The 19,369-nt window shown below is 48.6% G+C and overlaps 2 protein-coding genes and 1 long non-coding RNA gene across 8 annotated transcripts in view; 1 reads left to right on the forward strand and 2 right to left on the reverse strand.

Moving 5' to 3' along the window:
- The window catches only part of KANSL1 (KAT8 regulatory NSL complex subunit 1), a 309,308-nt gene extending 298,673 nt beyond the window's left edge, over positions 1–10,635 (forward strand). The window contains exons 8-16 of the mRNA XM_012655229.1: positions 57–239; positions 730–918; positions 1,260–1,408; positions 4,888–4,890; positions 6,290–6,411; positions 7,111–7,168; positions 7,386–7,498; positions 8,532–8,784; positions 9,072–10,635. Coding sequence (XP_012510683.1) covers positions 57–239; positions 730–918; positions 1,260–1,408; positions 4,888–4,890; positions 6,290–6,411; positions 7,111–7,168; positions 7,386–7,498; positions 8,532–8,784; positions 9,072–9,299 — 1,298 coding nt within the window. The 3' untranslated portion in view covers positions 9,300–10,635. The remainder of the gene's footprint in view (positions 1–56; positions 240–729; positions 919–1,259; positions 1,409–4,887; positions 4,891–6,289; positions 6,412–7,110; positions 7,169–7,385; positions 7,499–8,531; positions 8,785–9,071) is intronic.
- A 3,913-nt stretch (positions 10,636–14,548) lies between these two features.
- On the reverse strand, positions 14,549–16,299 carry LOC105819067. Its single transcript, XR_001137943.1, has 2 exons — positions 16,294–16,299; positions 14,549–15,833 (listed from the first exon to the last, which is right to left on the reverse strand). It is a non-coding gene; the product is annotated as an uncharacterized LOC105819067 (long non-coding RNA).
- MAPT (microtubule-associated protein tau) overlaps positions 16,197–19,369 on the reverse strand; it is a 53,120-nt gene continuing 49,947 nt past the window's right edge. For all 6 annotated transcript variants that reach the window (XM_012655250.1, XM_012655248.1, XM_012655249.1 and 3 more), the window contains one exon: positions 16,197–16,699. In XM_012655250.1, coding sequence (XP_012510704.1) covers positions 16,484–16,699 — 216 coding nt within the window. In that variant the 3' untranslated portion in view covers positions 16,197–16,483. The remainder of the gene's footprint in view (positions 16,700–19,369) is intronic.

A 19,369-nucleotide genomic window follows, 5' to 3' on the forward strand; every position in this document is an offset into this window, starting at 1 on the left:
AGGAGCCCAGGGGCCAGGTGTTTGCACTAACCTGCAGTGTTTTGTGTTTCTTGCAGATGTTCCCACAAGCCTGCACTTCCAGAGCATGCTGAAATCTCAGTGGCAGAACAAACCTTTTGACAAAATCAAACCTCCCAAAAAGTTTTCACTTAAGCACAGAGCACCCATGCCAGGCAGCCTGCCAGATCCAACTCGTAAAGACAGGCACAAGTTGGTCAACTCCTTCCTAACAACAGCCAGTAAGTTTCAGGGAACCGGAGAATCCTCTGCCATTTCAGTTATTTTTCATTCCTTTTATATTCTCTAGTTACTGATTTGCTATGCCAGTATGTTGGGGTTGGGTGAGGCAATTTGACAGATACACATTCAGCCAATTACTACTTCTGCTTGTCTTGGATGCTCTTAGATGGAGTTTGGGAGTTCTTCTAGACACTGTGGGTCTTGGGGCATGACCCAGAATGCTCAGTGAACAGCCAACAATGGCATGGTATTGGGAGCATCTGTGGGCAGGATGTCTTCTGTAGCCTAGTGTCACATTTCTTTGGTTCTGGGCTCCCTGTGCCTGTCCTAGCCGTTGTGCTATTTACTAGAATATTCAGTCTTGAAGGACTGTCCTGCTGCCCTTGGGTGTACCGAATTGGCCTTGGGAGAACTCAAGAGTTTGGAATTCAAATAAGAAAAGATTTGAGAGAAGGTATTTCACAGCTCTTTTTCTGTTCCCCTCTTCAGAGCTGTCCCATCACCAAACCCGGCCTGACAGGACCCACAGGCAGCACTTAGACGATGTGGGGGCTGTGCCCATGGTGGAGCGAGTGACAGCGCCAAAAGCAGAGCGCTTGCTCAACCCACCGCCACCTGTGCATGACCCAAACCACAGCAAAATGAGATTGCGAGACCATTCATCTGAGAGAAGTGAAGGTAGGGCCAGGCCCGTGGCACCTCTACCTGCAATTGCACCTGCTCAGGGCTTTCTGGGGCAACCTAGGCTTCTCTTAATTGCCCCCAGCTTTGTCCTTCACTTTCTAGGAAGGCAGAGTAGGGGAATGCTACTGCTTTTAAATGCAGGTTACACTTCTGAACCACCACAGCAACCTCTGCCCAGCCCCTACCTCCCATCGACAGTTTGCTTCACCTTTTTATCCTCTAGGCTTAGAAAGCATTTTGCCTTTAGTGTGCATTGCTGCCTTTCCTAGCTTATGTTAGAAGTTTCACTGGTAAAGATAGCCATGTATTCCTCTCTTTTCTGTTGACTTCTGCAGTGTTGAAGCATCACACAGACATGAGCAGTTCGAGCTACTTGGCAGCCACTCACCATCCACCACACAGTCCCTTGGTGCGGCAGCTCTCCACCTCATCAGACTCCTCCACACCCACCAGCTCTAGCCCACAGGTTACAACCAACACATCTGTAAGTACCTGTGTGGAGTTGGCTGGGTGTTCCTCTGCAGGTTACAGCTCACTCAAGGGGCTCTGTGGAAGGACAGTATAGAGGGTGGGTTATGGAAACCAGGGCATTTATAGGAACTCAACTCATCATGATGTGTGTATGTATCATTTTTAAGTCAAAGTGGTGGTATTTGATTTTCTGTTGAGTTGTTTTTCATAGAGATGGATTTATGCTGAGTCATCCATATAGACAGCTTAATGAAGAGACAGAGTCTTAAGGTGGTCTGTAACTGTTGAAGATCTATGCAGCTAAGTTTCACACGAGGCTCAATAATAGTACGTAACCCTGTTGGCCTAAGAAGTGGACATGAGAGGGGAGGGCTGGAGGAGAGATACTTGTGGGCATTGGAGACATTTGATTTCCTTGTTTTTACTCTCCTGGTGAGTGGAGTTGGCACACTGAGAAGAAATACTGGGTGTTAGGGTGCTGGAAGGGAAGGGAGAAGGTAGATCCTGTGCTTTGTAGGTGTATAGAACAGAATTACAGGTCTAGCAGGCTGCCATGGCAGTACTACGTGTAGTATACTTAAGATGGCGGGCCATTTGTGCACATTCACATGCATACACACATACCCCAATCAGCTCTTACGGTAACGCACTCTTATGCACAGCCATTCCAGGCATGTTCCCATTAATTTCGTTCTAGTATTTTAATCCCTCTTGAACACATAGACCTGTAGCTGCTTTGTATCTACTAAAGGGTCCTTTGTAGTATAATGGTTATAATAGTCGTAATAGTAAAAATAAAACTCTGCAGCTGTAATGTTTGTTGAACAACTTACTGTGTGCCAGTGCTCAGTGGTTTACATGTGTTACTCCATTTCGTAGGCATGAAAACAGAGGCTTTCCAAAGTTAAGTAAATTGCGTAAGGCAAGGAAGCTTGTGAGGGTTATAATTGTGATTCAAACCCAGGCAGCCTGACTGCAGAGCCAACTCTCCTACCATCACACGACACTGTCTAAGCCTGGGTGGGGGCATTGCAGAGGCAACTTATGAAACTCCTCCAGAGCTTAGATCAAGAAACTTCTAAGCTTGTAAAATGTGCTCATTAGGCTCCTATAATCAGGTAGGAATTCACATTGTTTTCTCTTTGCTCTTAGAAATCAGTCTCTTCCAAACAGCCTCCTTGCTCCTGTGACACCCTCAACTTTTGTCTAAGTAGATATGTAGTATCCCTCACACTCTCAATTATCCACCAGCAGAGGGTGAATTTTAGGTAACCAAAGTATACAAAAGAAAGCCCAATTCTGTTAGAAAATCTGACCTCTGAGATTTAGGACTTGGTATGAGTACTTCAGTATTTTTCTCACCTACCAGCCCTCCGGTGTCTGGAGAATGTTAACATAGGCCTGAATGATTTGAAAATTTTACATATTATTTATTGAGTACAAGTTTTATATGTAGCACTATGTGGACCCTGAAGGTACTCATTACCAAATTTTTCCAAAGAGTCTGAAATTAGGCTGGGCATGGTAGCTCACGCCTTTAATCATAGCACTTTGGGAGGCAGAAGCAGGATTGCCTGAGGACAGGAGTTCAAGACCAGCCTGAGCGAGAGGGAGACCCTGTCTCTATAAAAAATAGAAAAATTGTCCAGGCTTGGTCACCTGTAGTCTCAGCTACTAGGGAGGCTGACACAGGAGCGTGGCTTGAGCCCAGGAGTTTAAGGTTGCATTGAGCTGTGATGATACTACTGCACTCTATCCTGGGTGACAGAGTGAGACCCTGTCTCAAAAAAAAAAAAAAAATACTAGATTTATTTAATAGTAAGAGGATAAGCCAAATATAGTTGTCCTTTGGTAGCCATGGGAGATTGGTTTCAGAACCTCCCATGGATACCATAATCTGCAGATGCTTAAGCCCCTGATATAAAATGGTATAGCATTTGCATATAACCAGTGCACATCCTCAAGTACTTTATAATACCTAATACAATGTAAATGCTATGTAAATGATTGCTAATACTGTATTGTTTAAGGAATAATGACAAAAAAGTCTGTATACATGTTCAGTACAGACACAATTTGTTTTCTCAAATAATTGGTTGAACCCATGGATACAGAGGGCCAACTGTTCTTGAAATCAAGTAGAGAAGCTAGAGGACACTGGAGAGATGATAGGGGGAGGTAATGTTTGTGCCAGCGCTTCACAAAAGCCAGTGGCTGCATCAGAACCACCTTGGTGGCTTTAAAAAACAGAACTTTGAAACTGTGTATGGTGGCACACACCTATAGCTGGAGGCTAAGTCAGGGCGATTGCAAAAACAGATTCTGATTTAACAGAAGAGGGGGAATCCTAGAACTTTTTTTTATTTAATCAAACACTCTTTATCTTCTGACGTACAACCAAGTTTGGGAACCACTTTCCATTCTCATCACCTGCGTACAAGTTTTATATGTAGCACTATGTGGACCCTGAAGGTACTCATTACCAAATTTTTCCAAAGAGTCTGAAATTAGGCTGGGCATGGTAGCTCACGCCTTTAATCATAGCACTTTGGGAGGCAGAAGCAGGATTGCCTGAGGACAGGAGTTCAAGACCAGCCTGAGCGAGAGGGAGACCCTGTCTCTATAAAAAATAGAAAAATTGTCCAGGCTTGGTCACCTGTAGTCTCAGCTACTAGGGAGGCTGACACAGGAGCGTGGCTTGAGCCCAGGAGTTTAAGGTTGCATTGAGCTGTGATGATACTACTGCACTCTATCCTGGGTGACAGAGTGAGACCCTGTCTCAAAAAAAAAAAAAAAATACTAGATTTATTTAATAGTAAGAAGATAAGCCAAATATAGTTGTCCTTTGGTAGCCATGGGAGATTGGTTTCAGAACCTCCCATGGATACCATAATCTGCAGATGCTTAAGCCCCTGATATAAAATGGTATAGCATTTGCATATAACCAGTGCACATCCTCAAGTACTTTATAATACCTAATACAATGTAAATGCTATGTAAATGATTGCTAATACTGTATTGTTTAAAGAATAATGACAAAAAAGTCTGTATACATGTTCAGTACAGACACAGTTTGTTTTCTCAAATAATTGGTTGAACCCATGGATACAGAGGGCCAACTGTTCTTGAAATCAAGTAGAGAAGCTAGAGGACACTGGAGAGATGATAGGGGGAGGTAATGTTTGTGCCAGCGCTTCACAAAAGCCAGTGGCTGCATCAGAACCACCTTGGTGGCTTTAAAAAACAGAACTTTGAAACTGTGTATGGTGGCACACACCTATAGCTGGAGGCTAAGTCAGGGCGATTGCAAAAACAGATTCTGATTTAACAGAAGAGGGGGAATCCTAGAACTTTTTTTTATTTAATCAAACACTCTTTATCTTCTGACGTACAACCAAGTTTGGGAACCACTTTCCATTCTCATCACCTGCTCTCTATCTCTGGCTAAAGGCTTTTCTCTCTTGAGGCTTTCTTAAGATGTATTTCTTATAGCAGGTGTAAAATTTCAGCAGAGATATGACAGTGACAGGGTCCTTTGGGTTTGAGGTCCCTAATCCTCCCACTATAGAACTCAGCCAGGCAAGATTCTCAAAAGCCTCTTCAACCATTTTGGTTAACCAGTCACCCTAAATTTGTGAGGTCAGTGACGGTCATCCCATTTGATAGAGAAGGACATTGTGGTCACCTGATATTATAAATGACAGCAGCTGAAATTCTGGTCCAGGAAATGCTGACTTTTAACATTCTCTGAGAATGTGCTAAGATGATGGGATGAATAAAATGTTTATTGCCCTCCAGAAACAGAGCATAGAGTAGTTAGTTGTAGGGAGTGACCTCTTCCTCATCTTCTTCACTAACCCCTTTCCTATCGGCTGACCACACTTGGTGGTTTGGGTGTGTATACAGCCTCTTAGGTGTTGCCAGCTGTTTTGTTGCCATGGCAGCATGTTTGTCATCCCACTGTTTCCCTCTGGCCCCTCACAGCTCAGTTGCCAGTCTGTTTCAGGATAGTGTATTTGCTATTTGAGCAGTAGATAGTAGACCTTTTCTTCCATCCAAGAGACCAAGCTGTTTGGTTCCCTGCTTTATTCCTTCCTTGGTCTTCAAGCTACTGTAGATTATAGACGTCCACCTATACTTCTGATATTGGATCCTTGGAAGTCTTATTTTTCCAAGAGTTTGGTCTTCTCAATTTTCCATAAAATCAAATTTCCTTTCTCCAGGAATGTGAGGTATAGCCAGGTCCTCCTCTTTAGTTTTCCTCCATTCATCTCTGTTGATACAGCTAGAAAGTTCTTGGTTCTTTCCCCAAGAATAATAGAAAAAGGAGAAATCACATAAAGGCTAAAGAGATGGTGGGTGCAGATTTAGCTGAAGAGTTCATATCTTCAAGAAGAAGGTGCATTCATGACAACCAAGGTTAGATGATATATTGAGATGAGCCTCTCCTTTGGGCATCTTTTGGGATAAGGTTTTAAGCATTGCTTTTAGGGGCCACCATGGGTCTGACGGATAAAGGGGGAAAACAAGATTTTTAAAAGTGGGAGTTTATAAAGGTATATTATGGAGGAATAGGAACTCCAACGATTGACTTGGGATACCTATCCCTATAAAATTCAACAGAAGTCTCTTTTCACATGAACCCATGAAGGAAGAGGTGGCCGATGGGACTTAAGAATGGGAGTTACTTCTCGGGACTGCTTAATATTTCTCCCCAAGACTTTGCTCTTAGATACTGTTTCTCCTAGGTGTGAGCAGCTGCTGTGGTCACTGCCCAGCTTCAACCTGAGGATCTAGAGGCCTGGTTATTGGTGATCCTGCTTTTAAGTCTTGGGTGAATGATTTGGTATTTATCAAGTTGTGCCTCCCTTTTAAACTTACCTTTGTCTTACAGCAGCCGGTAAGGAGGAGAAGGGGAGAGAGCTCATTTGATATTAACAACATTGTCATCCCAATGTCTGTTGCTGCAACAACCCGTGTAGAGAAACTACAATACAAGGAAATACTTACACCCAGGTAGAATCCCTGAATAACTGGCCCTTCTCCCCATTCTTCCTGTTATTGCTCTTTTCCCCTCTTCTCCTCTGACCAAGCTTTGGGCCCTAGCTTTGCATTCTGTCGTCTTAGTAAGGAAGGTCTTACCTGTTAGGAGTTGAAATTATTTCTCTATATAGTTCTCTCTCATTCCATTATTATGAATACACCAACCAAACCAGAGGTCACAACCTGGCAAGACCACTGGCCCTTACTGGTCTATAGACATGCTTTGTTAACACATAGAGTGCGTTTAAAAATACTGAATTTGTTGTCAACATTAAAGCATGATTTCACTTGTAAATCTTTATTTCTAGCTTTTGCTGACAAATAAGATTTGGCAATCCTGCGTATGCATTCCCACGTGGTAGTAATCAGCTGGTACTGAATAGTGGTGGTCCCCTTTAAACAGGTTCATTTGCTTGAGTTTGTCCCAGTCACCCAGCCCCAACACAACCCGGGCCTGATTCTCCCATTTCTGGCCTTTTTGTGGGCATTTGAGTAGGAGGCCTATTTTAGAGGCCTTGAGGGGTAAGGAGACTGAGCTGTGATAGGGCACAAGCTTGCCAGCAGACAAGCTGTGTCACCTGCAGGAACAGGGTTCTCATACTCGCATGGACAAATTGATCCTGCCCCAGGCTGTAGCCTGCTTGTCACGATTGTTGGTTCTTGGTTTTGCAGCTGGCGAGAGGTCGATCTTCAGTCTCTGAAGGGGAGTCCTGATGAGGAGAATGAGGAGGTAATGGCGTGGTCCTTCTCTCTTAGAAGAACACGTGTGCCTGCACACACGTATGTGGGTGCACACACTCTAGATGCCTCAAGACCTGTGGGCATCAAGTGCAAGCTTTCTGTATTTCTGTCCTAACCGGGAAATGCTTAGCATGGGGTGGGGGATGTTCTGCTCAAACTTGGCTTCCTGGAGGAAAGAAGGGATCAATGAAGCTGCTTTATTGCAGATTGAGGACCTATCCGACGCAGCCTTTGCCGCCCTGCATGCCAAATGTGAGGAGATGGAGAGGACACGGTGGCTGTGGACCACGAGTGTGCCACCCCAGCGGCGGGGCAGCAGGTGATGGGGCAGACATAGGTCCGCAGGGCCTGTGGATGGGGGTGGACAGGGAGTTTGGGCTCTGCCTCTGTCCATGAAATTGCCGCTGCCTCTTGGTTGCTCTTTATACTCATCTACTGGCCAAGAATGTCCAAGTTCCTTGGTGTTTGTTGGAACTAGTGGAGGTATAAGTAGGGGTGGTGGTGATTTAGCCAGAGGAGATTCGAAGGCCTCACTGCAAGTTAACCCTCCTTTGGACAGTGGACTTTGGTCCTACTTGAAAGAACAAAAGAACTGCCCCCCATATATGCATCGCTACCCTGTCTCAATTTATTGTTTGTTTGTTTGTTTTTTTGAGACAGAGTCTCGCTCTGTTGCCTGGGCTAGAATGCCATGGCGTCAGCCTAGCTCATAGCAACCTCAAACTCCTGGGCTCAAGCGAGTAGCTGGGACTACAGGCATGCGCCAGCATGCCCGGCTAATTTTTTCTATATATTTTTAGTTGTCCAGCTAATTTCTTTCTATTTTTAGTAGAGATGGGGTCTCACTCTTGCTCAGGCTGGTCTTGAACTCCTTACCTCGAGCGATCCTCCTGCCTCGGCCTCCCAGAGTGCTAGGATTACAGGCGTGAGCCACCGCGCCCGGCCTCCATTTATTGTTAACTGTGGCAGAAGCCCTTGGGATGCTTTCAAAAGTAGAAAATTTGGGGGGCTCTTGTTTTTACTTTTTTTTCTTTGACTATAATTTTCAAAAACTAATTTCTCTACCACCATGAATTCGCCAGGCACTGTGCCAGAGATTATTAGCCCCTGGCATTGTTTAGCCATGGCTTTCTCTTGTGATGTTAGGTGTGCCTAGTTCTTAGTGTAGCTGGCCCTCCAGGCAGTAGTGGAAGGAAATGGGATTTGCTGGATCCTAGGGAAAACCAGTTGGTGTCAGTCTGCCTCAGCTCCTGTGGTAGGGATGCTTTTTTCATGTTTCCCCCTTCCCCCAGAAGTGGACAAGAAATCCCGTATTACCTAGGCACTCAGATTTGCATTCCTTGGTGTTGCAGGTCTTACAGGTCATCAGACGGCCGGACAACCCCCCAGCTGGGCATTGCCAACCCCTCCACCCCGCAGCCCGCCTCTCCTGATGTCAGTAGTAGCCACTCTTTGTCGGAGTTCTCCCATGGTCAATCTCCTAGGAGCCCCATTAGCCCGGAACTGCACTCAGCACCCCTCACTCCTGTGGCTCGGGACACTCCACGACACTTAGCCAGTGAAGATACCCGTTGTTCCACGCCAGAGCTGGGGCTGGACGAACAGGTGAGGGATGCTGCCTTACTGTGGGGTTGGCAAGATGGGGCATGGAATTGGGAAGGGACAGCATCTGCTAAAGATGGGTTTCATCTTATAGATCCTCCTCCCTATTTTGAGGGATAAGGGGCTGAAATTGACCTCCTAAACATGTATTTGTATTGGCCATTGTTAAAAGGATGCCCACCCTGTGAGGGGTCTTCCCAGATTGCCCCAGGCTGCAGTACACAAGTAGGACTTGTGCCGGGAAGCAGGCTGGGACTGAGTCCTGACCAGCACACCTTATCTGCCCACAGTCTGTCCAGCCATGGGAGCGGCGGACCTTCCCCCTGGCGTACAGTCCCCAGGCAGAGTGTGAGGACCAGCTGGATGCACAGGAACGGGCAGCCCGCTGTACTCGGCGCACCTCAGGCAGCAAGACTGGCCGGGAGACAGAGGTGGCACCCACCTCGCCTCCCGTCGTGCCCCCCAAGAGTCGGCATCTAGCAGCAACAGTCACAGCTCAGCGCCCGACTCACAGATGAGCGGAAGACAAGAATCTAAACAGACTCACTAACTATTGGCATTAAAGCTTCAGAAATCTCTGCGTTTGATATTCAAACATCATATGCCGGAAATTTTCACAGTTTTTAGTGAATTTAAGGAATTTAGATCCTACTTTGGCATTTTTTTTTCCTTGTTTTAATTTTTGTTTTGTTTTTGTTTCCATGTTTTCTTGTCACACACACCTGAGCACTTCCTCCAGTTGGCAAACAGAAGTTCAGGATAAGACCCTGCTGGCCTGGTCCTGGCACATCCTCTGCACTGTTGAATCACTGGACTTACTGATGTTAGATGATCACCCCTCTCCCTCACTCCTGTGGGCAGGGTGAGACAGCCACATGGGCAGAGAGAACGGGAAGCTCCGGTTCAGCATTGCCTTCTTTGGTGAGGGTGGGACAGAGCAGGGTGCTCTGGGCTCTTACCCTCTCCCCTCCCATCTGTGGCTTGGCTCAGCTCTGGCCCTCCTGGCTGGCTCCCCCTTGGTTTTCTGTGCTGGAGCACCCCACCAGAGCCACTTTGCCATAACTGCCAGCTGTTCTCATTGAGCTCCCAATGGCAGAACAACTTCCTCTGGCACGTAGATCTTGGAGACCTGTTTTCGTTTCCATTTTCATCTATATTTGGTCATCTCTGTCTTGACTCCTTAACTGCAGTAACCTGGCTGTGGCTGCTCAGGTTCCCACCATCCTGCCCCTTGGCACCCTCGCATCTGTCCCATCCATGCTCACCCCCACACACCAGTCCTTCCACTCGGAATGGCTGTACCACCTATCCTGATCTGTGAAGGTGGGGTTAGGACTACTTAACCTCTGTTCCCACTCCCCTGCAAACCAGGGCATCTGGGAAGTGAGCGGCCAGCTCCCCTGTGTAATTTTGTGTTCACTGATTCACTTGGTCATGTTCCCCTCACGTCCAGGTCCCTGTCAGTGTCAATTAGACTCTTCCTCTTTCACGTTCCCCTTGCCTGTGGAACATGTCCTAGCTGTGGTTTCCGTCATTCCCCTGTCACCCTTCTTTGTTAACCTTGTGCCTGTCTCATGTATAATCACATCACCAAAAAGGGGGAGGGGGGAAAGGACTTCTTTTTTTTTTTTTTTGCCATTTTGTAATCATATAAAAAATAGTAGACAAACTGCTTAATGGTTGGGGTTTTTTCACAATTTTCAACATTAGTGATTTTTTTTTTTTCTGGTTCTGTTTGCAAGTTAAAGGGTTTGTCATTGTTTCTTTAAAAAACAATAATGCACCATATCCCTATGCATAAAGTGCTTCTTCTATTTATAAGGTTGAAAATTCTGAATAACCCTTTTAGCATTGTAAAAAAACAAAAAAAAACAAAAATTGAAAAAAAACCTTGTATTTTGTAAATATTTTCTTTTCCTGCTTTGAGCTGTGTAATGGCAGCGAAACATGTAGCTGTCTTTGTTCTATAGAAATGCTTTTCTTCAGAGAAGCTGATCTTTGTTAATGTCTTGATTCTGTTCGCAAAGCACAGACTAGTGCTTACAAAAAAAGGAAGGAAAAATTGAAAAAAATAATAAAAAAAAAAAAGAGTTACAGAATGTTGTGTGCCAGGCCTTTCTTGACTCGTGCTGGGTATACATGATACACATGCGGGTGGTGGCGGCTTCAGAGCCGGCTCTGCTGGAGCCATCCTTTGGGGATCTCTGAATTGCTCTGAGCCTTGCGAAGTCTCCATTCTGTCTTCAGGGAACACGGCAGGGTCATCTGATGGTCACCAGAGAGAGGATGTGGTGATCTTTTACTGAGAGTAAGGGGTGCCAGGAGGAGAGGCAGTCTGCAAGGATCATCTGCCTTTTCTTTTTGTGGAGTGAAAGTAATTGTACCATTGCCTCTTCCTTTCTCCAGTGGTACCAGCAGTGTGACATTTTGCATCTATTCTAAATTGCTCTTTAAAGGAGATTTTACTTTTCCTTATGAACTTTTTCTGGAGTTGGGGGTCAATGAGAATATATAATTTGCATAAATGCCTGGGTTGGTTCTTGCCTGCTACCTGAGATTATTACAGCATCTTTCTTCTGAGGAGGCCAAGTGCTTGATTTTCTTTGTACAAGATGAATAAGTAGGTGGGCCTGGTTCTCTCTCTTCTCACTTTACCTGGCAGTCAGGCAAGTGAGGCTGCCTATCTATCGTGGCTCCAAAAGCCACGCCTGCTGAGGTGGCATTTCTCTTGCTGGTGTATTGCTGCTTCTGGAGTTACAGTTAAGATCTGTTCTATTCAGGCATCTGCCTGCAGTGGCTAAGCACATCAGGAAAAAGCCAAGAAAAATAATATTTTGAAACTGAAAAATCTAAGGATTCAATATCATGACCTTGACATAATTAAGAAACAATAATATGAGGGGTTACTGTTTTTGTTTTCCTTTGTGGCATTGCTAGGAAGAAGCTATCTGGTATATCTGTCTTGGTTTAGTAGAAATATTCCTCAATGAGGTTCCAAAGGAAAGAGAAAGGCAGCTTTGTCAACCTGGCAGGAATCTAAGCTGCTCATTTAGCTGATTGGCTGGTGTTCTGCTTCAGCCCTCTGGACTAATTTCCAGGGACAGCAGATCTTATATACCCAATCCCCAACTTTCTCAGCTTTGAATACAGGCACCAGTCTTACAAGCTCTGAGTGCAGCACTGTGAGCTCAGCCACAAGGGTTCATATTGCCCTTTGAGTTGGACCAGGATGTTTTGCCAGAACCAGAATGAGAGAATCAACTGAAAATGAACCAGTCCGAGAACACTCCTTTCACCGTCAGGGCCCCAGAAAGAGCTGTTAATCCTGATGTACAAGCTTTTAACAGTATTGTCATTCCCTGTTCTGAGCTAAGTTCTCTTAAGGGTGGGAAAGAACTTGAAAATCATACATCCTTTTTTAAAATTTATTTATTTTTAAGGCTAGTCAAGTGAAGTAGTGGGAGTAGAGAAGCAACAGAAAATCATACACCCTGTATCATTGTTTTGTGCTCGGAATCCACGAACAGAGACCTTATTTAATCAGAGTAATAACTTTATTTCCAAATTCACTTGTACAGCAACAGTCAGTGTAAATCTTTGTTAAAACACACAATACACTATATGGACATTTACAAACAGGAAGCTAAGCTAAGATGATTTCATGTCCCTCCCCCCACCCTCAAAGTTACCAAAGAAATCATGGGACTTGCAAGTGCCAGAAATTGTCCTGCCCAGCTTTGCAAATTCACGGGGCTAAGTCCATTAGGAGGTTAAAGACTCTAGGCCAGTGCCAGGGTAACCCTTTTCAAAGCTGAAGAGAAATCGGAAGTCCCCTGAAGCCACAGATCTGTAGATGGAACAAGCTGACGATAACCTCTGCCGCCGTCCCCCACCTCTTGGCTTCACTTGGAGGACAAAGATAAGGAGGGTGAAGCAAACAATCTCAGCCCCCCGCTAAAAGTACAGGCTGTATGTATGCAGCCAGTGGGAGAGGTGACACGGAGGTGCCAACAGCTTAGAGGGAAGGATGCTGGGGTCTTAGGCATGCTTGCGGGCTTGGGACCCCACAAGAGGGCAGCAGGCCAAAGCAACCAGATCAGATTCCTGCTTAGCTGGGAAGGCCATGGGCAACTAGCTGGCTGCCTGCTGCGACTGGGAAAACCTGTCAGTGGAAAGGTGAAGCCGCAAGGACCTCTAACCCCATGGCATCTCCTCCCTCTAGCAAACGTAGTTGAAATCATGAAGAAAAGGGTTACCGGGCAGTTTAACTGCTGCACTCCAAGACCTCCCTTTGCCCATGTTAACTACTGAATACGTTCCTCCCCCCTCCCCCCACAGTACAACAAGCTATTGCAAACAGGAAACAGTCTCACCACCGAAGTCAGCTTAAATGGAGCTATTGATAAAGTGAACTGAGAGCTTGACAGGCATACAGTATACCCTATCTAGCCCACCCAGGGACATTGGCTCTAGAGGTGGGAGAAAAGGGGTGAGGGGAGGAATGTCCAGCCCTGGGGGGATTGTCCTCATTTAAGGTCACAAGCCAGCACCCCTTTGCAATCTACCTGCCAGCACTGACTTGATCACCCCAAACCGTGACCCCAGTAGCCCACCCCACAAGGGAGAGTCCAAAGCCTTCCTCAGACGGCCCATGGTGCTGAAGAGCAGGGCCCGGGGACTGCAGGAAGAGAAAAGAGATGCGAGAAGAAATGCACCAAAGTCAGAGGCAGTAACGAGCAGGCCATGCTCTTAACAGCTAACAAATCTCTACACCACATTTCCTTTTTCTTCCTCTGAACCCCTCACTTCTGAGAACAGCCGGGACTCAGAGGACAGTGGGGAACCTCACAGTGGAAAGTTCTGGGGCCAGATAATTCCTTGCACAGAAAGCCCTGGCTACAAATGGGATGTCCAGCCCTGGGGGAGGCCCTGGGCCCCTACCGCCCAGCCCCCCAGGTTGCCTTTAACTGTACCCAAACCAGAAGTGACAGGACTGGGCCTGCGGCTGCTGAGTTTCTTTTCTGCAAAGGCGGCTTCCCTTTTCTCATGGCAGCAGATGGAGCTCATGCAGTCAGTGGGCTGATGTTGCTCTGGCCAAGGCTTTGGGAATCACGTTTCCTGACTTGTCACCCTTCCTCAGTCAAGCAGCTCGGGCCCCTGGAGCCCATCCAGGATGGACAATCCATTCCAATGCCTTCTGTGGCTGGAGAGCCCTTGGTGAGGAGGCCTGGGCTGGCCCTCCCGAGAGTGAGCCTGGAGAGGGACCCCAGCCTGCGGGATGGGCTTCTGGGGGCTGTGGACTTTCTTCCTTTTCCTTGTGATGCAGTTTTAAGACCCTCTTTCAGGACTGCTATGGGACTTCTCAAGGCTGTGACCGGAGAGGACCATCTCCATGCTGCAAACCAGGCCATCCACAAGACACGGCTCCCTGCCCTGCCAAAGGGAGCCCTGGGGGAAGTGGGGAGGGGGACACCATAGCTTCTGTCCTAGTCCCGTGCTTCAGGCCTTTGCAGCTGAAGGTCCTCCTCAGAAGCCAGAATCTGGTCTCTTTTAGGTCCCAGATGCTGATGAAAACCTTTCAAAACGTGGCAAAACATGGAGGCCCCCGCAGCAGGTACAGCCACACTGGCCTCCTGGAGCCAAGTCCCAGCGTGAGGGTGCGAGAGATCTAGGACCCTCACCAGTGTGGGTTAGAAACCTCTTTACAAGCAATTCAAGATACATGCGTCCTTTTTTTTTTTGTTTTTTTGTTTTGTTTTTGTCTTTTCACTATCATAGTCACTCTGGTGAATCCAAGCATAAACAGACAAATCCAACTACAAGGCAACAGAGTGCAGACAGGGGAGGAAGGGCAACATCTACGTATATGTTCAGCTGCTCCAGCAGAACAGACAGCATTGCTTCCAGCTGGGACTGGGGGGAAGAACCATTTCTGAGGGGGCATGTTCCCCTTTTGGGGGTGTGGAGGGCTGATTATATGCACGTGGAGGTGAACAGTGGCTGGGCTCTCTGGGAGGCTGGCAGTCTCAAGCTGGGGCACAAGTCGGGGACGGAGGAACAGTGATCCTGCCGGGGGGGAGCCTTGCCTATCCATCCTGGTGCTATCATTGGCAACACCCAACTCCTGCTGCCAGCTCAACACAAGAAGGGACCAGGCCTTCTGGGAGGGAAAGGCTCTCTCCACGTCAAGGCAAGAACGTGTAGGGTCATTGCTGAGCAGCGCCCTGGCTCACATCTGTGATGGGAGGTGGGGGCAGGGAATCGAATAAGGTCATCAAATCCGCTGTGAGAGGCACACCCATAGGATGAGTGGAACTTGGAGCGAGAGACTGAGGCTCAACCTTTGTGCCTGGACTTTGCCTTCTTTTGGTTTCCCCACTTAGAGTAGGTGCCTCCCATATCCAACCAATGTCCACTGCTGAGGAGGGGGGTGGTGAGGCTGGGAACTCGGGACAGTGTGACGTGATGAGGAGTACAGGCAGTGATTGGCTCTCACAGCAGACACACGGCACAGGCAGGGCAGACAGAGGTGGCTGCAGTGACCGTGGGAGGGACGGGAGTCTCGGAACCCACCTCCAGACCCCCACACACTCCAGAGATGCCTGAGGCCAGACGTGGGAACAGGCGGACATCTCCCAAGAGGCACAAGTCCTTACAAAGAGAACGGGTTAGCCCTAAAGTCCCAGGTCTGCGAGGTGGCCAAAATCGTGGCTGCAGTTCCAACCTTCAGAACTCAATAAATAAGAGTTTCCATGGGGCGGAGGGAAGCCTCTTAGCTCAGGACCCCACTTAGCTCAGGAAGGACCGCCACCCTGCAGGGAGGGAGGAAGAGGCCAGAGCTCTCGGACATCGAGGTCAGTCTCCTCCAAGGAAGTAACCCACAGGGTGCCACTTTCCAGCAGACCTTCCGTCTCCTCCTGCCCACTGCCCTTCTCCCACAGGCCGCCTCCAGAGGGTGGCACACCGACCCACAGGCGACCCCGGCCACCAAGAGCAGGAGGCTGCCCGGTCTGAGCAGCTGCGGGCTGCAGAGGTGGTCGCCCTTCCCGCTGCTATCCCGGCGGCGCCCGGCAGGGGGCGGCGTCGCGTCTCCCACTCCGCGGCGCCGTCCTTCCTCTCCCCGCCCCCGCTCCTCCTTCCTCTCGCCTGCCCGCCCCTGCCTCGGCCTCCGCTGTCCCCGCCCCCCATCACACTCACACAAGGTTGACATCATCTGCCTGTGGCTCCACGAACACGCCAAGTTTCAGATCCCTTGTTGCTGCCGCTGCCTCTGTGACGCCCCCAGGACGGGGCCAGAGGCGGTGGGCACCCCCGGTCCCTTGAAATTCCCCAGAAGCAGCTTTCAAAGCCTCTCCTCCCTCTTCGACTCAGAGGGGGGAAAAAAAAAGAATCAGAAGGAATTGCCCAAGGAAATGTTGGGTGTGGCCATGTTTTTTTGAGTGGTTTCTTTTTTTAATAAATATTTTATTATTAGCCCACCCATCAATTTGGAAAGATGAAATTTGCTCTTACTCCCATCACTGATTTTGAAGTCCCGAGCCAAAGCCGAGCGACAAAAGCAGGTTAGGTGATTAACCCATTAACCGATCTGCGAGGAGCAGCTGGGGGGCAGAGGGCGAGGGGCCAGGACATTATTCTTTTTTTTTCCACACTCTCTCACTCTCTCTTCTCTCCACGATTATTGACCGCCCCGGGGGCCTGATCACAAACCCTGCTTGGCCAGGGAGGCGGACACCTCGTCGGCTAGCGTGGCGAGCTGGGGCGAGTCTACCATGTTGATGCTGCCCGTGGAGGAGACGTTGCTGAGGTGCCGTGGAGACGTGTCCCCGGAGACCACGGGCGACTTGTACACGATTTCCGCCCCGTGGTCTGTCTTGGCTTTGGCGTTCTCGCGGAAGGTCAGCTTGTGGGTTTCGATCTGCGAGCAGGAGAGGAGGGGAGGCAGGGTGAGACCAAGATGGAGAAAGGGGACAAGCCCTGCCAACAGCCTGAGACATCCCACACGTATGCAGACATACACATGTATCTTAATACATGGGATAAAACGATACACGCAAGCTTTGCACTCTCGTTTCCAAACTTAATACCTTCTGTAGTCAGTACCTAGAGAGCTTCCTCATGCTTATAATTAATTCCCTTACAGCAGAGGCGCCAAGATTCATCTACTCCCCTATGGATGGATATTTAGGCTGTTCCAGTATCGTGCTGGTGCAAACAGTGCTGCGTACGAACAACCTTGAATGACCTTGTGTGCACATCGCTCCACACACCGCGTGTAAGTGGATGCCAGCTGCGAATGCAAGTGCTGAGGGAGAAGCACATCAAGGGATGGCCCCAGAGCCACTGGAGCCAGAGCTGCACACATTCCTCCCTTTGCCAGTAACTGATTAGGACCTCGGAGGTGGCCACAGTTGTGGGCAGCACTGGCAGGTGTGCTGGAAAACATGATTCGCTGAAGCCTGCATTCTTTCATTCATTCATTCATTCATTCATTCATTTAGAGATGGGTTCTCGCTGCGTTGCCCAGGTCGACCTTGAACTCCTGGGCTCAAGTGACCCTCCCACGTCCGCCTCCCTAGTAGCTGGGACTGCAGGCTACAGTGTGCCCCACCGCTTGTTAGCAATTTTGCTCCTCACACTCAGAAAACAGGGGACTAAATCTGACGGGATCCTCTAGGACCAGACAGTGTCTTCTGAGTTTTCTGGGCCATCGCAGAGGTGAGTTAGAAACAGAAGGAGCCAAGATGTTTTAGACCTGGACTTGGCTCTAACTCATATTCTTATGATGACTACAGCATTCCAGGCAGTTTCCAGAACATCGTCTCTTTTGGGTCTAACCACCACCCTGGGGTAGGTACAGTACTTCCATCCCGTTCTGCTGAAGAAGAGGCCGGAAGGGCTTACAGATCTTGCTCATGTCACACCTCCAAGTACAGTCAAGCCCAGAGCTTTTCCTAGCACAGAGAAGCTCCCAGAACTGGCAGAGGCCTGTCTTTACCCAGGGAATTACCAACACCTGGGCCTTATCCAGACCCATTCAGACTCGTTAGGGGTAGGGCCAGTCCCCCAGGCTGGCAGGCGCTGCCTTAAACCCTAAACCAGGGTTTAAGTGGGAGTAGGTGGCAGGAGTAGGTGACAGAAACAGTGGACCCTGGGCTTTTTTTTTTTTTTTTTTTAGACAGAGTCTCACTCCGTTGCCTGGGCTAGAGTGCTGTGGTGTCAGCCTAGCTCACAGCAACCTCAAACTCCTGGGCTCAAGCAATCCTCCTGCCTCAGCCTCCTGAGTAGCTGGTACTACAGGTGCATGCCACCACGCCTAGCTAATTTTTTTTTGTTTCTATTGTTAGTTGCCTGGCTAATTTTTCTATTTTTAGTAGAGATAGGGTCTTGCTCTTGCTCAGGCTGGTCTCGAACTCATGACCTCAAGTGATCCTCCTTCCTTGGCCTCCCAGAATGCTAGGATTACAGGGAGCCTGGGCCTTTGCGGAGAACCTTCTCTATTTCCCCAGAGGACTGGGCCCTGCCCCCATGTCCTTTGAAGAAGGCAGCCTTCTGGTCCCCCTTTGTTTTCTCACTTTTGATAGTGACCCAGGCACTGAGAGGTGTCCCTGCATCTTGTGTCTGCCGAAGCACGACAAACTTGAGGTCCACCTTGGGTCCAGGAGTCCCGAAGGGGGACCGTGGGGAGCCAGACAGTGCAAGGTCATCATCTCAGGGCCCGTCCCCTCCCTTCCTATTGGCCTTGGGGGGCCCTGTCTGAGTGCGAGGTCTGCCCCAAGGTTCAGTCCGCAATGTCTGCTTTAAGACCATACCAGCAGGTGCTTCTCCACAAAACTACACTGTTGGACATTTACGCCAAACACAAGACAAGACATGCCTGTCTGTTCAGAATCAGAGCCAGAGGCAGTGAGAGGGCTGCCAGAGGAAGGCAAGCAGGGAGCTATGGGGACTGGCCAGGGCAGGGGACTCCTGGAGCATGGCGTGGTGGAAAGATGGCCCGACTGCAGCTTCCACCCAGCTGGGCCACCTCCGGCAGTGCACTTTCTCACGCTGGGTTGGGTCTCAGAGTCTACACCCATTCTAGGACATCCCTTCTCCCTCCGCCACTCCCCAGTCAGCTGCTGGAGGCACTAAAGGCTGGAAAATGAGCCACTCCCAGAACTTCAGGGCGGGTGTGGGTGGGAAACCCCAGAGGGCGCTTGGGTTGCATTTAGGCAGAAGAGAAAAAGCCTGCCACAAGACCGCATCCTGTGCTGGGCCCAGAGGCAGCTTGCTCAGGGCCACCCACACCCTGTGCCCTCCACCGTCACAGCAGACAGATGCCCACAGCAAGACCTGGAGACGCTAGAGAACCCTGGGGACACTGAGGTCCGGCAACCTCCGAGCAGACGCTTTCATGACAAGCAAGCAGAGGCTTTCAGCATCATGGTTTTGCTCTGCCTGCCTGGTAACCCATTTAGAAAACTGAGTTATGTTCCTATGACTTGTTCTTGCTTCACCAGAGCTGACTTGGGGAATGCCTACATCCTTCTGTGAGTGCTTGCACACCCCAGCGCCTAGGACAGTGGTTCTCACTTTTTTTTTTTTT

The sequence above is a fragment of the Propithecus coquereli genome, unplaced genomic scaffold (genome assembly GCF_000956105.1).
Source record: "Propithecus coquereli isolate 6110/MARCELLA unplaced genomic scaffold, Pcoq_1.0 Scaffold469, whole genome shotgun sequence".
Classification (NCBI taxonomy): domain Eukaryota; kingdom Metazoa; phylum Chordata; class Mammalia; order Primates; family Indriidae; genus Propithecus; species Propithecus coquereli.